This window comes from Acromyrmex echinatior, chromosome 6, assembly GCF_024713525.1.
Source record: "Acromyrmex echinatior isolate Ae372 chromosome 6, ASM2471352v2, whole genome shotgun sequence".
Classification (NCBI taxonomy): Eukaryota; Metazoa; Arthropoda; class Insecta; order Hymenoptera; family Formicidae; genus Acromyrmex; species Acromyrmex echinatior.
Window position 1 is genome coordinate 2,922,185 of NC_141857.1, and position 15,632 is coordinate 2,937,816.

Consider the following 15,632-nt stretch of genomic DNA (forward strand, 5'->3'; position numbering starts at 1 on the left):
TGCAATGTCGACTTAAATCTCTGAATCTTCAGTGCAAAATTCCCAAGATGTGTTTTCTCCATAGCGGTTTGGTGCTCTTTTCTAAACCGGCCTGCGATTAACGCTCGCAATTTACGCGCGGAAGCCGCCTCGCTGCCTCGCCGTGCGACGCGACGGCGTGCACTCGAAATGATTTATACGCGTTCCGTCTTTGTACGTGACGCGTCGTTTACCACCCGCTCTCCGGCGAAGATTAATTAACCCCATGGCGTTTCGGGGAGAAACGTGTTCCGCCTTGAGCGCTTTTCGCGGGGGCTGGCGCGGGGGATCAGGGCCGTCGGCTTCGGTTTCTTAATCCAATTTCGTGGTGCATTAATCTAATTATGCCTAGGTATATGCACGTGACGTGCAATTATGCCGGCCGGTCGCACCGCTGGACCGCTTTCGTAATGTTACCGCGCGGCGTCCGGACGTCGGTCGGAGGAGCTGTCGGGTCGGCAAGAAACTCGTCCGCGCAGAGTGCCCCAGAACTGTCGGAGAGATGATGCCTTAAAGATAGAATCTTCTCTTGCAATTTGAAGTTAATTTAGGTCTTGGGAGAAAAAATCCGTATACTATGAGTAAAGAGAAATAAGGGCTTCCTCATGAATTCATTCGCAGAAACGGAAATGAACATAGGCCGAGAGATTTGTTTTTCTTTTTCAACGAATAGAACGTTTAATGAAACAATTTGCTCTAACTAAATTTTTATACCTATTTATAAACCTATTTATGTAATAATATACTAGAATATATTATGTTGTTTGAAAAAGTTAAACCATAAGGATTTTTGTTTTTGGATATATTTTTTATGATCTTTATTCGAAAATCATAAGAATTTCAATGTAGATCGTGAAAAAGATATCCGGCAATACAAATAAATTAAATATAATGTATTTATACTATGAGAATAAATGCCTCAGTAGGGATTCGAGTTTTCTCTGAAAAGGTACAAAAGTATTGTATCGCTTGTAAGTATCTATTGAAAAGCACTATCGCCGATCGTGGATGGGAGCATTGATTCGCCAGCAAAACTTTCGCTTCGGTCCAATAGTGGGTACTAAGTTTCACATTAATTACATCATCGTTTGGCCGATCTCATAATAAGAACCGCTTGCACTCAGATGTAACCGCGGAAGTTCACGCGCACGTTCACGCCAAGAAAGTATTTGAAGAGAAAGAAAGAGAAGCGAGGGGTGAACGAAGTAGTATGTCGAATAACTTCCTAGAGGCGCGCCTGTCACGAAGCCCCGGGTCATTGGTCACCTCGTTCTTATCTCGCACTGTCTGCGGCCCATCTTGAAGGAGCTTATGCGCAGCGCCGTTGCACGCCGTTGCACGGTTTACCGTAAACAAAATTAATCCATCTACCGCTTTCGTGATTATAAAAGCCGGTTTGCACGAGGAAAAATAGTAAATTTATCCTTAGAAAAAAATATTGGTCAATCTTATCTCATTATTAGTTATTAAACGGGATTTAAACATAGTGACTGCGACATTATGTTCGCAATTATTTCATGAGAAACGCGGTATCTATAGATTATAGATATCATTGTAATGAGAAACTTTAAACTTGAAATTCTTTTGTTAATTGCATCATTGCGACTGGTTCTCATAATGATTACACATATCCATGATTTTCTTTATCAATTAAGGAGGTTCTCGCGTTTGATGAAATATAAAACAAGTTTATGATATACATGTAATACAAATGTTAATAATATATGAATAATATCTAGAAAAAATTTCACTGATTTTCATCGTACCATTTTGAAGATATTTAATTTTAAATTTATGGAATTTTATATTACAAGTTGGAGGTATAATCTTATTCTGTTAGATATTCTCTTTTAAATTGAGACACTTGCATATAACACAGCAATTTAAAAATCGTTATAATTATAAAGTAAATACTTAAGTTTGTTCTCGTAAAGTTTCATTTAAATTGATTATACAGTTTACAAGAAATTTAAATTCTTCAATGAAAAAAACTACAATATATGTCAAATGGACGATGCGTGTACATCAAATGAGCGTCTTACAATTTTTATTTTGTCATTTTGAAAATATTTAGTAACCTATAAAATTAACAATAATTATGTATGATGGCATAAGATATTGTTAGTAATTTTTTTATTCCATCATTTAAATTGTTTTATGTATTATTGTGAATAAACTGTCCATTGACTAGGAAGTAGCGCGAGAACCTTCTTAAGTGTTATACAAAATCCATTAATTTAAAAATAATATTGGTTTTTTCATTTAAAAAATCTATTTTCAATTCCAATTTTGTTCTATAACGTTATGAGTTCATTCATTTTTGCATAACATATTTTACGAAAAAGAGAAAATGTGAATAACAGATAAGATCTGTTATTCAGGATTCTGGCTGCGGCGTGTTGGAATTTTCGCGCCGATGTAGAAGCGATTGGTTCACGAAATCGTTTAATCCAGACCACCGAGTTGATGCTCGCCAGGTGTCGAGTCACGATCGTTACTTTCTTCCAACTAGATCCTCTTTGGAGAAATCCGAAACAATCGTCGACACGCCCATCTCACGTACACCTATGCATGCGCTTCGTTAGGTAACAATGTTTCGTCGGGCGCATATAGATATTGTCTTAATGTAACGTAATAATCGTGAGCTATCGCAGTTATAAATTACTCCAAGCGAGTCTCGTCAAACTTCAAAGTTAGCACAATTATCTCGAATCATGCAGCCGTTTATCAGAACTAAAAATATTTCAGCAAGCTATTATTAAGATTTTCTTTTGTTGTAACTTGATGGTATTTTTTGCCAAAATATGACATTGTACACGGAAAGAATAAAAAAATTTTGTTAAAGTATCTGAAAGTTTAACTAGATATAGATTTGAAAATACTATTCGTTAAATTATTAAAATATATAACTGTGCAGAACATTCAAGCTGACTGTTATTAGGTGTTGGAATTAATTCGTAGCGTTTTTAATGAAAGAATGTTATTTATTTCACATGAGCATTAAAAAATACATTAATGAAAGTACTTTTAAAACTTATAAATACTTTGTAAAACGCTACGAATTAATTCCAACACCTAATAGAATATAAAAAATTTTTTGCAGCATTGTTCATAATATTTAAGTTTTTTACACAAATATTTTTATAGATTAAGAAAATTATTATCAGACCTCTATCTATATTAGCTCGATTTTTAGATATTTCAGCAAAATCATTTTTTTCCGTGTACAGTTCGATAAAAATCTGTGTATGAAATTTCTCCGTTTCCTACATTTTACATACTACTTTATTTGCTTCAATCTATTCATCTGACAGACTTCATCTGCTTCCTACATTTCACATCTGTTTCAATCTTATAAATGCAATGTACTATTATTTGGTCTGCTACACTATAAATTATTACAAAGCCATCATATACATATATAATAAAAGGCGTATAAACCTCTTACATTTTACGGATCATTGTGGTAATAGAAATTCTCAGGACGATCTTTTTGTCACCGTCCACTGACATTTCCGTGTTGATCTAAGCAAGCGTGAAACCGCTTATTTGTGATACCGGAGATCGTAGTGCGACGATCAGAATCATGACCGTTATTTTCCTCGGACGAGATTCTCTTTGGAGGAACAATCATAGGCACACCCATCCAGCAAGCGCATCATGTCTATTTTGTTTAGTAGATAACTTACAACAAAGTTCCGGGCTATACGAACATCGCGTCGTGTTGTTCCATAAATATCTGGTATCCTGTTATTACTGCGAATTGCATTCTTACCCAATCCATTCTTTCCATTACTCGTAAAACGAGGTCACGATTTTTTGTCTTAATCGTAGTGTATGTTTCACGAACTATTTTCTTCTATTTGAATTATCGTTGCATTGTGATGTCTTGTACAGAAGAAATATTATTTTTTATGCCCTTATATCTTTACTGTTAAATTATATAATGTCAAATTATATCCAATGTGAATCATTTTTAAGTGTTTTTATACATCGCCACTGTTCTTACTTAATATGTTGTTAATTTAACTGAAATAATGGAATTAAACTCAAGAACATGTATTAAACTTGATTCAAATTTAGTTTATTTACTAGATACATATTTACTAGATACGTTAATAGACGATATTTATTTCGAAATTAAGCAACTCAATTCACAGAAATGGATTGATTTATATTTTGATACACATGAAAGTAAAAATAACAAAATATTATTTAATTAAAGGATTGGATTATCATTGCTTCTCTAATATCTGAAACAGTGTTGATATACGCATTTTATTTTGCTTCTCATAAAGTTTTCTCATCGTTTCGCATCTCTTTCCACGAATGATGATCTTCAGGGTGGGCAACGACGATGCAAAGGCACTGCCCGCCGTACTGATTACCTGCCATTCGTAGTTTCGAGTGGTGACTGCCCTTGCTACGGAAATTATGAAACCAGTCCATAATTGGAACTTGACTAATGACAAGACGGGTCATTGCGTATATTATAGCCATGGATCGGCATTAGCTCTCGCGCGGGCGCAGGATGCTTCATGGAACCGCAATAGTGCGCAACTGTGCTCCACGTGGGAAAGGATCCATTAAAAGTGCATCAAACGGGTGGGGAAATGGCGAGCGGTGCCGAAAGGCAGGCATTCGTCTGTCGAAATTAACATGGTAAAGGCGGGCACCTTTCATATTTTCGCAACAGAGATTAGTTATAGGAGCTCTACTAACAGAAGCTTCAGGATTAATTATTATTATCATCTATATTATTATGGATAAGCAAGTAGAGTATGGATAGAACTAAATTACACACATACTCTGCGTTTTATAATCTATATGTTAAGAGAATCTACTAGATTTTCTTATGATATTCTATATGAAACGCGTTTTTAATTTCAATATTTTAATTGAGCGGAAGAAAATATCTTTGAAGGTTATCAGCAAATTAGGATTAGAGATTAAATTACAATATTTTCCAAGAACCGTGCCTGCTTCGCATACGCATGCGTCTTCATTATCATACACACCCAAACAAGTACGTCACGCAAAGTATTTAAAAGCTCGATCGTTCTCTTGCTTGCAGATGGAGCATAGAGGCGCGCCACGCGGGCAGCAGGAGCAGCAGTAGCGTTCAGCTATCGTTGGGGGCCTGATCGTCGGGCCCTGTCTCTCGGGCCCGATCTCGCGCGGGGGGACGCGGGATCGCGGAGGCGTCGCGCCGTGCCGGCCGAGCGACCGCGATGGCCGCGACCGACGGTCAGATCGTCGTCGCAGCGGCACGCTGGGCCGAGGAGGCGACGTACCTGCGTGAGTTCGTCTCCAAGTACCGTCTACCAGCCGTGATCAAGATCACGAAGGGCCAGTATGGCGGGCTGGGCGTGCCGACCCTACCGGCACCCAGCTTGCAGAGCACCGCGCTGCTGATATCGGCCGGCCGTCGGCGTAAAATCGTAGCGCAGGCGGTGAAGATCAAGGAGGGCCGCCGGGTGGTCGGTGTGGGGCCCAGGCTGGCGATACCGGACTCGTACGCGGGCTACTTCGAGATCCTGAGCGAGGAAGGCCGAGCGGTGCGCGGCATCGAGTCGGTGAGCGAGTTATCGCGAAGATGTCCAGAGGAGGGTGCTCTGGTGCGCGAGACCGTGCGCGGCATCGCCTGTCGGGTGGATGACGAGTCAGGTATCGTGGTACCGGAGGGTACGAGGACCCTCGCGGCCGGCGAGACGATCGTTACCGCCGGTGAAGTGGCCTTACCCGGTCGCGGCCGGTTTCTGCGTTGCGTCGACTGTCACGGCGACAGCGTTTTGCTTGGAATGGATCAACGTGGACGTTTCAGCGCCCTGGCTCGCGAGGACAACATCAGCGGCGTGCACACCGCCAAGGCGCTCCTCAGCAAACGTCTGCCACTCACCGTGAGACTGGTACATGGCCAACCGCCGCGAGGACTCAAGTCGTCGTCACAATTTGTGCCCGAGTTGAGGCTGCTGTCGACTTTCGAGGAGGAGCACGTATTCGCCTTGCCGCTGCAGAGGGAAGGTGCGGCGGTTGCGCTGCCGCTCGCGGCGCCGCTCAAGCTGGTGAAGGCGCGAAATGAGGAGGCACTCAGGTCGATGCAGGAGTTCACGAGGTTGGTGGAACGCGCCTCCCGTCTGGTTGCCGACGTTGCTGATCGGGCGCATGTGTTGGACGGTCGTCTGGGCGAGAGCAAGCCCTCCAGGCAGACGAGGAGTAGCTCAGGCTTCCTCAGAAGACCATCGACAAACTCGGATCACACACCGTTGAGCCATCATAGAAACAGCAGCGCTAGCCACCATCATCATCATCATCACTATCACAGCAACGGGCATCAGCCGTCCTCCGGACATTCTGGGTATCGGGATGAGAACAGGGTACCACCGTCATCAGCCTGTACGGAAGAGTACGACGAAATCGATCAGATATATGACTACGTGCGCGGCTTTGCGCCGTTGCCGAAGAGCGTCAGGTCGCCTTATGAGAGTCCTCTCGCCACGGGCCAGGGAGGTTTGACTCCACCGTTGACGCCGGTAACGGTGACGATCACGCCTTTATTGGACGATCGACCGGAACCACCACCGATCGAGACGATACCGACGAAGAAGATCCAAGCGGAGAAGCGGACTAGACGTGCGGTCAAGGAAGCGCCGCAGCCGCGGGTGGAGAAGCCGCCATTGGCGAAGCTCTATGTGAAGAACAGCGGCACTCAGCGCGGGCGACCGCTAATGAGGCAGAAGAGCGCATCGCCCTTGAAGGAAACGCCGCCGGGTTACAAGGGTGGTTCGCCGCTCTTCAACATACGTTACAAGAGTCTGACGAATCTTCAACAGGCCATGGAGCTCGACGGCACGCTGGACTCCAGTCATTCGGGCGGAAGGACGTCGGGAGATTCCGGCGCGGGTGCCAAGCTGCCAGAGAAAAGGTACGTTTTTACCGATAAGAAATTAAATGTAAAATCATATATATATATATATGTATATTGAATAATATATGCTCTGTTTATATAAATTTTAAAAGACAATTTTTGATAGACAAAGATTTTTATTTCTGTGATTATTAGTCACGTCTTTTATTCTTTTATTCTTTTATTAAGTAAAGAGCATAATTGAATGAATAATTTACTTTTCTTAGAGTTATTATATCGTACTTTTACTATAAGTTGCATTATTTAAAAAATTGAATGAAGTTATGATTATATTATCTCTTTTTATAATACATATTTGACTATGCATATTCTCTAAAATCTTTGGAGTAAAGAATCTCTAAAGAGTGAAATTTGAACGAGTCTTGAAAAAGGGTGGCTCGATTTTCAATCTTTAAGAGTGAGGTTTATAGTCCGTTCTTATTTCAAGACTGTCATAAGTAAGTCTTAAAACGGCCCTCTTGGTTCGTAACTTCTTAAGACTGTACTTAAGACGATCTTGAATATAAGATCTGACTATGAATACCGGCCTATAAAAGTTTTAGAGAATATAAAAGTAATTTCAATTTACACGTATTATTTTCGGTTATATTAGCCGAAAAATAGGATAATACCATATATTCAATAATATTTACGATAAGTTTTTTATTATATTTTTTCGATATTTTATGAAATCCAGATCGAGACGTTTAAGCAGGCCACGATCGCTGACGAATTTAGTCTGGGAGTTACGAGGTGGAAGCGGCCTCGGCTGCACGAGACCTGAGACTCCGCCGCCCGCCACGACTGCACCGCTGCCACCGACTAAATGTGGGCCTCGTCTGGCTGTCACTGTCGTGGCACCGCGACGTGTCGGCACGCTCTACCTCTAACTCGTAAGTGGCAATTTTTTTTTTAAAGCCTTTTTCATTTTTACGTATTATTAATTTTTTAAATAATAAATTTCGCGAGGAAATTTAATATCGTAATCGCAAACTTTTTTTATAATAAGACAAGTACGTAAGAGAGGAAGCAATTTATAAAATTGAAATTGTGAATCATTGTATGCTTTTGCGAAAAAATATTATACATTGCACAACTAATTGTAAGATCAATTTCCGCTTTTGAGAAAAATCGTGACCGGTTCTGTTCTCGAATTGAAATATTGCGTGCACAGTTGTTTTCTGTACGTCCTTTGCGCACAATCTTCGTTTCCCGTATTTCAGTCAGATGATATGCCATCGAGCGAGCGGTAAGACTATTTGTTGAACGGACATGCACGTCGCAATTAGCTTTATTGAGGGAACGCCGGTTATGATGTAGTAGTTATAACGTACTTTGTCCGGGAAGGAGGACTGAATCGTTAAATTCGTGGGATCGACCCAGGATCTTTTAACGGGGTATTTTACTGGGCGTTATAAAAGACACACAGTTTTCCGCTTCCCTATTGCCATAAGACCTCATTCATTTAATCGTTCTCCCTCTCCCTCTCCGTCTCCGGCATCCGATCATAACGATGTCTAGAAAATGCACCTGTCCACATGGGCGATGCAGGAAGTTCCGCGATTACTGCCAATTATCCACGGAGAAATCCATTCTTAGACATAATCGATTTGAATGTGATGGAATACGAAGAGGCTCGCAGACGTTCGAATCGGAGTACCCATTATGATTAATAACGTTATAATTCTTTCTTTCGCTCATGCTTTGTTAAAATAGAGTGTCGGATTATTAAAGAATGTAAAAATCCTGTTTATTAAATTGGTATCTATATTACAATATATCTTATCGCTTAAAGGTTTCAGCATGTGTTACGTTTTTGCTAACAATTTTATTTTTTTATATGTAAAATGTGGAATTATGATATGAAGTCGTGAATTGTCGAAAAATAATTAAAAATGGAAACTATAAGTTTTTTTAATTGACAAATATCATGTAATCGATTGAAATTTAAATTTTGCTAGATACTAAACATTTGGATATTATATGATAATAAGAAATATTCTAATAATAATAGAAAGATATATAAATAATATTTTCGTAAAAATTAAATACATGTCTTGGATTAAGATATTTGAAAAATGTATCAAAAGAAGTCAAGAGTTTTGCTTTTATTATTAAAATCTAAGGAGATTAGGTTTTGAGTTTTAGCTTTAATAAAAAAAAAATGTCGTAATAAATTAAATAAACCTAATACATGCAAATTATATTCATACTTCATTCTTTATATTACGAAATTTCCATAAATAAAGAGTGTACTGCAACTTTTGAACGGTAAGTAGTGTATACTTATCAGGATTTAGCTAAAAAATTAATACGTGATCTTTTTGTCTATTTTGAATAATTTTCTAATTCTAATTCTAAACTTCATTTATAGCTGAAAGTAAGCTAGCAAAGTTTTAACATGTAAATTGTCCATTCGACGGCGCGTTATAACAAATTCTTATGTCGTAAACGGGTATCGTCAAGCCGGTTAATATACGGTACCGACAGTATTGCACACGAACGAAGAGTGAGACGCAGCGAGGAGATAATATCCACGGACGGTCGGCTCGCTCGTTTCTCCGTCCGTTAATTCGCCGATGAGAATCGACAGCGACAGCGAGAGATTGAAAACGTTTCCTCATCATGGGGCCCGGTTTTGCACGTATGCCGGGCGACGACGAGACGCTTACGGGAGGAAGTCGGGAATCACAAAACTTCCTGCCGTATACATCCGCAATCCAGCGCAGGTACCGGTTGGTATTCCCAAGCTGTGGAAATTAGCGAGGTCCGCACAGGTTAATCTGTTGTAGCCTAACTTCTCTCTCTCTCTCTCTCTCTCTCTCTCTCTCTCTCTCTCTCTCTCGCGTATCGTTTAGTACCGACTGGGTGCTTCGCCTCGCGAGAAGACGACTCGGTTGGAAGCCGCAAAGAGAGACAGGAGAGAAAGAAGAGATAGTTCAACGGTGGACAGCCTCTGGGTATATAACGTCATCCTCGCTCGGTGCAGCGCTATAATAGCCCCGGTTTGTTGCGGAGCCACTCCGTGAGCGGAATTAAACGAGACCAGGTTCAACGGCTGGACAAACCGTGGCTTCCGGTCCCACCGTTCATCCTCCATCGCCCACCTACTTGATCGCGTATTACGAAAATTATGATTGTGCGAACCGTGCGATTTTATCGATTGCCATAGAAAGTGAGGCGGCTTCCGATAACGCAAGATTATGTCGACGACACTCAAGCGTCCGGCAAAGCTGATCGCTCATAATCTAACGACAATCTCACGTGGCTCGCAAGTTGATCATCAATATTAAATTTTTTTTTTGTTTATTATTTAAAACACCTTATATCTCAATATTTTTACATTTCGGTATCTTATAGTAAGTTTTGAGTAAAAATTCTGATGTAAAGTACTCAAATCCGGTTTCATCGGCGCGCGTCTACGCTAACTGTCTTTTTCCACCTCATAACCGTGACTGTGACTTAAGCAGGGAAGAAGGATTTAGTTATCCACGATTAGCATCAGATACGAAAGTCGAACGAAACTGGACGGCGAAACCGGACTGAGGAATGAAAAAAAAAGTCATACGTGGGAACTGCGCGACAGTTCCGCAATGAGAGCGTTCAGTTTTTCAAGTCATTCGTGTTAGATCTCTAAAGCGACATTTATATACAACGAGATTTTAAGACATAAATAAGCTTTTAGCCGTAAGAAATTGACCAATTGCAATTGAATGTAAAAAGAATAATCGATTATTTAATTTTTTACAGCTTAGGGCTTAAGTTTTACGCCTTAAAATCTCATTGTAGCAGTTTAATGGGAAATTAAAGTAAAATTCAGATCTCTCGCGAAGCAAGTCTGCGGTTATCGTGACGATATTAGTTTCGGCATCGCTTTTTCGCGACACAATGAGACACGACGCGATGCCTTGTCGTGCTCTCGACCGCTGTTACGTTCTAAATTACTTGACCGCGTCGACTTGTCACTTGCGGCTACCCGCAACACCGTCGTCGCGCCATTTTCACGTACGTTTTAATGTCCGGCTATGCTAAACGTCGCGCTGCGAAATTGCCAGGTGTCTCTTCGAGAAACGAGAATGCTTGTCGCTCGGCCGCTAATTAATTAACGCGAATCGAAAACACGCTGTACTCTCCCTCTGTCTGTTTTACCCTCTTCTACACGACAGTGGTCCCCCGTGGTTCAGGATAAACAACACACGTTTACGGTTACCTACGTTAAATTGCGTCGCGGGAAGGAGGAGTCATCGCCGATAATTAGAAAGTAATCGCACCGTGGCTTTTCGCGTGCTCGCTTATCCGGACGGTCCTGGCAGAGAGAGAGAGACTATTATCTCGTAAATTGCCGGGTATGTTACACCATCCCGCGCCCCTGAGCCTCGCCTGTGCCCTCGCGACGACGTTGATTAATATCGACAAATTCCTCCACGCATTCGTATGATTATGCCCGTGGCGATATTCCACGGCTATGTTAGTTAACGCTCGTGACGTTACCTCCTGACGTGCGATGACGCGCCGAACATAGTATTATGGCGGAATAAAGATTGCGCGGCGTCGTGCTTATCAAAGGCGCGGCGTTTGATAATATTAAATATTTAATACCGATCTAATATTCATTCGGTACCCCGCGTTTCTCGCTCCTTGGCCTGAGCTTCTGGCACTCGTGCGCGAGTACACTGCAACGAGCCGCGCTATGATCATCTTCGAAATTGCTAGGCGTCCCTGCTTCATGCCGAGACGCAGGCCGAGGGTGCTCGCTTGTTAGGATGCTTCGAGAAGCACGATCGCCTCGATCCTGCTTTCAACAAAGACGTCGCCATACGGGTTTCGATGTTCATGCACAAGTCACAGTAGGCATAACCGACGTCTATCGCAGACATGAATAAACACAACTGCGACACTTAGAAACGTAGAGAAAAAGGAAATTATATTATTTTAGTTAATATATGCAGGGACAAGTTTTGTTGATATATCTAAAAAATTAACTAAATACAGATTTGAAAAAATAAATTTGTTACCAATCATAAAAATACCATAAACTTACGTAGGAAAAATTGATTGCTAAAATGTTAAAACTTTTCACAGCACTGCTCATCATACTTGAGATTCCTACATAATTATTTTATGGTTCAATAAAATTATTTTTAGATCTAGCTAAATTTTAGATATTTCAGCAAAATCGTTCCCTTTTCCTATAAAGATTTTTAGAAAAAAATTCTTAAAATTTTCTTTATTATAGATTATATAATATTTTTTTTATATTTTAGAAAATCTGTATAGAAAATAAATGTATCTAATAAACTGTTCTAAGCGTTGTAAATTTTTGTTGAGTCCAACATTAAACTGGTGGTCAGATTTAAAATAGGAAACATTTCTGAACATTGAGACATTTTCAATATTTATTCGAGTGAAGATTTAACATTCTTATAATTATCAATAAATAGGAAGAATAGGCCATTTTGAGTACAGATATCTTACATAATTCTTTTATATTTTAAATTTCGTATATTCGATACAAAAGAACACAGTGTGCTTAGCGTGCTCGCTGCATTCGCAAAGTTTTCATCCTCTTCTAACCAAAACCATGCATATTTATCGTATCCCCGGTTACATTGCATGCAAATTACAGACGACGTTCGGCTTCGCGGCCCGACTCTTCGTTATTCCGTTCCATTGTCTACCTACATCCTCTCTTCCCGGATAAATGCCGTCCCGACGTGGTTCACGTGCGTCGCGCTTGTAGGCCTGAGTCATCCGACGAATTTTTTCACCCATTTACCGTCTAAAACCATCTACGCATACTCAAGATGGTCGCGCGTTGAGAAGAGACAAGACGGGACAAAACGGGACAGGCAGAATAAAGGAGAGCTCGAAAAAGAATATTAGAAGAAGGCTGCATCGTCAGCCGTTTCATCTTGAAAGCTCTCACCTGAAACTCACGCCCACGTGAGATGCATGAATGGTTATTGTACGGGATATGTCGAATATATGTCCCGCATTGTGCTTTATATTCTCTTGTAAATTCTCTGACTGAAATATTTTTGTGTTTTTCTCGATAAAAATTTTTGAATTTTTTTAATACGCAATTGAAATCACAAGTAGCAAATAGATAGTAAGATTTTACTTCATTAATCATTTTACTTATCGATTTTATATATAGAAGCAAGTTTCGCTCAAATACGCATAGAAGTACAAGTCTGTCTAACACGTGTAATTTTCCTGTTTCGAGAAAGGCACGACTTGTTTATGAGCTGAGGTCAAAACTCTTCGCCCCAAGGATGCGTGCATTGAAAGTATTAATTGATCGTGAACGTAGTTGTTAATGGAGCCTGGTATCTCCGGTTGTGAGAAAGAAATGAGATGGTGGGTCGATAAATAAGATTAATACTTGCTGCCGCTTTAGCATTTACAAGTTTTTCCTAAAACGTGGAATATTATAATAATTCCTGACACTTTTATTACACTCGGAAAGCTCACGAGATACGTTTGAATGCGGTAAAACTTTCTCATTTCTCGCCACGTATCATTACATAAACAAAGTTATTTCCTTCTCTTAGTTATTTCATAAATGATATTAAATAATATGAATAACTAGAACGGCGCTTATTTAAACTTGGCACTTATGCTTATTTCTACCAATGTAGAAACCGATTCATTTTAATTTTAATCTAATTTACTCTTTTTTTTTAATACTTATTACCAGAAAAGGATAAAAAATAAATTAAACTGATTAAAGTTAATCTACATTGGTAAAAATGAGAATCCATTTCTACCAATTAGATTAACTTTAATCTTAATTGCTTAACGTTACACTCATTATGTGATTGTAATGAATGTTTCGAAAGGTGTATAATAAATAATGACGACGCAAAATGCAACAAACGGACTCGTTGCGAGAGTGCTCTTTAAATTCGCAAGTTTCACTGCGACCAGGGCGACAAATCGCGAGACACGCTCGCCTACGACAAAAGGTTTGAGATTACGCAAGAGCACGTCAACACTTTGTTCCCTCCATCGGTGATTTTCTCCGCGAAAGCGAAGCAAATCGATGGCATTGCCAGCGTGCCCCACGCCCACGTATACTCGCGTGCGTACGTCGACAAGCAAAGGTGCGCTTCGAAAGGGCATACTTGCGTCCACGCGTGTAATTTATAATTGGTTTACAGTGGTAGTCGAGCGGAAACTGAATTGCAAAAAAAAAAATAAAAAAAGAAGGGCTCTATAAAAGTATCGCTGTGTGCGACAAAAATACGGCGACGAAAGAAGTGATATTTTTGGCACATTTGAAATAAAACAAGAATTCCCATTGATATCTTAATATTAAAAGATAATTGCGATAATTAATAATAATCTTGATTATTAAATAATCTTAATAAATTAAATAGATTTTTTCTGTGTAAAGTTGTACCAACACATTCGATTATCGGTTAACGTAGTGCAGAAAAAAAGTGCTAAGTAGAAACATCGTTATATAGTCAGCCCGACGTACTCGAATCATTTTCCATTATTTTTGTTGGTGCAAATTTAATACATGTTTCTCTTAATGGTTTTTATAGCAATATTAATAATTATATATATTAATAATCTGCTTATATATATATAAAATTTATGCGATAATGAATTAATTCGTATATTTTATGAATGTAATAGTTATAAGTATATTACATTTTAAAATAATTTCAAGAATAAGTTATCTTAAATAAGTGCAATTACATGGAAATGTTAATTTATATAAATTAACTTTGATCAAGTCAATCTGGTTTATATATATATATATATATAGGATTATGCGAGTTTATATATATATTAATATTCTCGTCGGTACTTCACTTATAGGTACTTTTCATTCGTAGGTACGCGTACGTATTTTATCTTCCTTACTCAGTTCCGAACGGGATCCGCAGCCCTCGAGTGAAACAAATTTTTTCCTCTCGGATTAAAGAAACGCAGCAAGGTAGCCGAGTGTCCACGATAGCATATCTATGCGTATGTAAAATCACGAGGATGAGCCCCCATTGGCTTACAGTATATCGCAGCGAACATAGTAGTATCGCGGCGAACTCGTGCGCGCTTTGTGCGACGAACGCGCATGTACCGCGCGCGATATACGTATATCGCTCGTCGGCGAGTGTATTGGTGCGTGCGAGCGTGTGCGCTCATGTGTGTGCATAGAAGCGCGTTTGTGCGTGGGCGGAGACCAGTAGCCGGCTTGCCGCACGGCCGGTTGATCGGCCTGTTGGACCGTGACGTGCCAACCACTACCACTTTATTATTACTACTGCACTCCCGCTAGTAGTGCTTTGCGTTAGGTTCGCCATGCACTTCACGAGAGATCCACGAGAGAGTCCCCTCGTCTTACCATGCGGACGACTCACCGTGAGTAGCGTACCGCGTCCAGATAACGCAAATACGCGCGCGTCTCGTGTGCGTACGCATTCGCGCGCCGTTGTATGCGTGTCGATCCGCGAACGCGCGCAAGATTGCCCAGGGTTTATTACACTTGCACCGATGAAATTGTGCATGCGCCGTTCGTTACGCATCTACCTCTAGCCAAGTACCATCGGCCGGCCGGCAGGAAAGTGCTCGACATGCTGCTGGAGAAACTGGCGCAGACGAAGCGGAAAGCACGACGTAGGGGAATTCATTGAATAGCGTTGAAAATGCGCATAAAAATAAATTTTTTACTTTAGAGGAGTTACAGTATTTTCTA

General features: G+C 40.4%; 1 protein-coding gene across 1 annotated transcript in view; it reads left to right on the top strand.

The window, feature by feature from the left end:
- Nucleotides 1-15,632, top strand: part of sano (CABIT domain-containing protein serrano) — a 106,633-nt gene that overhangs the window by 60,993 nt on the left and 30,008 nt on the right. Inside the window, exons 3-4 of the mRNA XM_011054903.2 lie at nt 5,093-6,943; nt 7,623-7,818. Of these exons, the coding sequence (XP_011053205.2) occupies nt 5,250-6,943; nt 7,623-7,815 (1,887 nt within the window). The 5' untranslated portion in view covers nt 5,093-5,249 and the 3' untranslated portion in view covers nt 7,816-7,818. The remainder of the gene's footprint in view (nt 1-5,092; nt 6,944-7,622; nt 7,819-15,632) is intronic.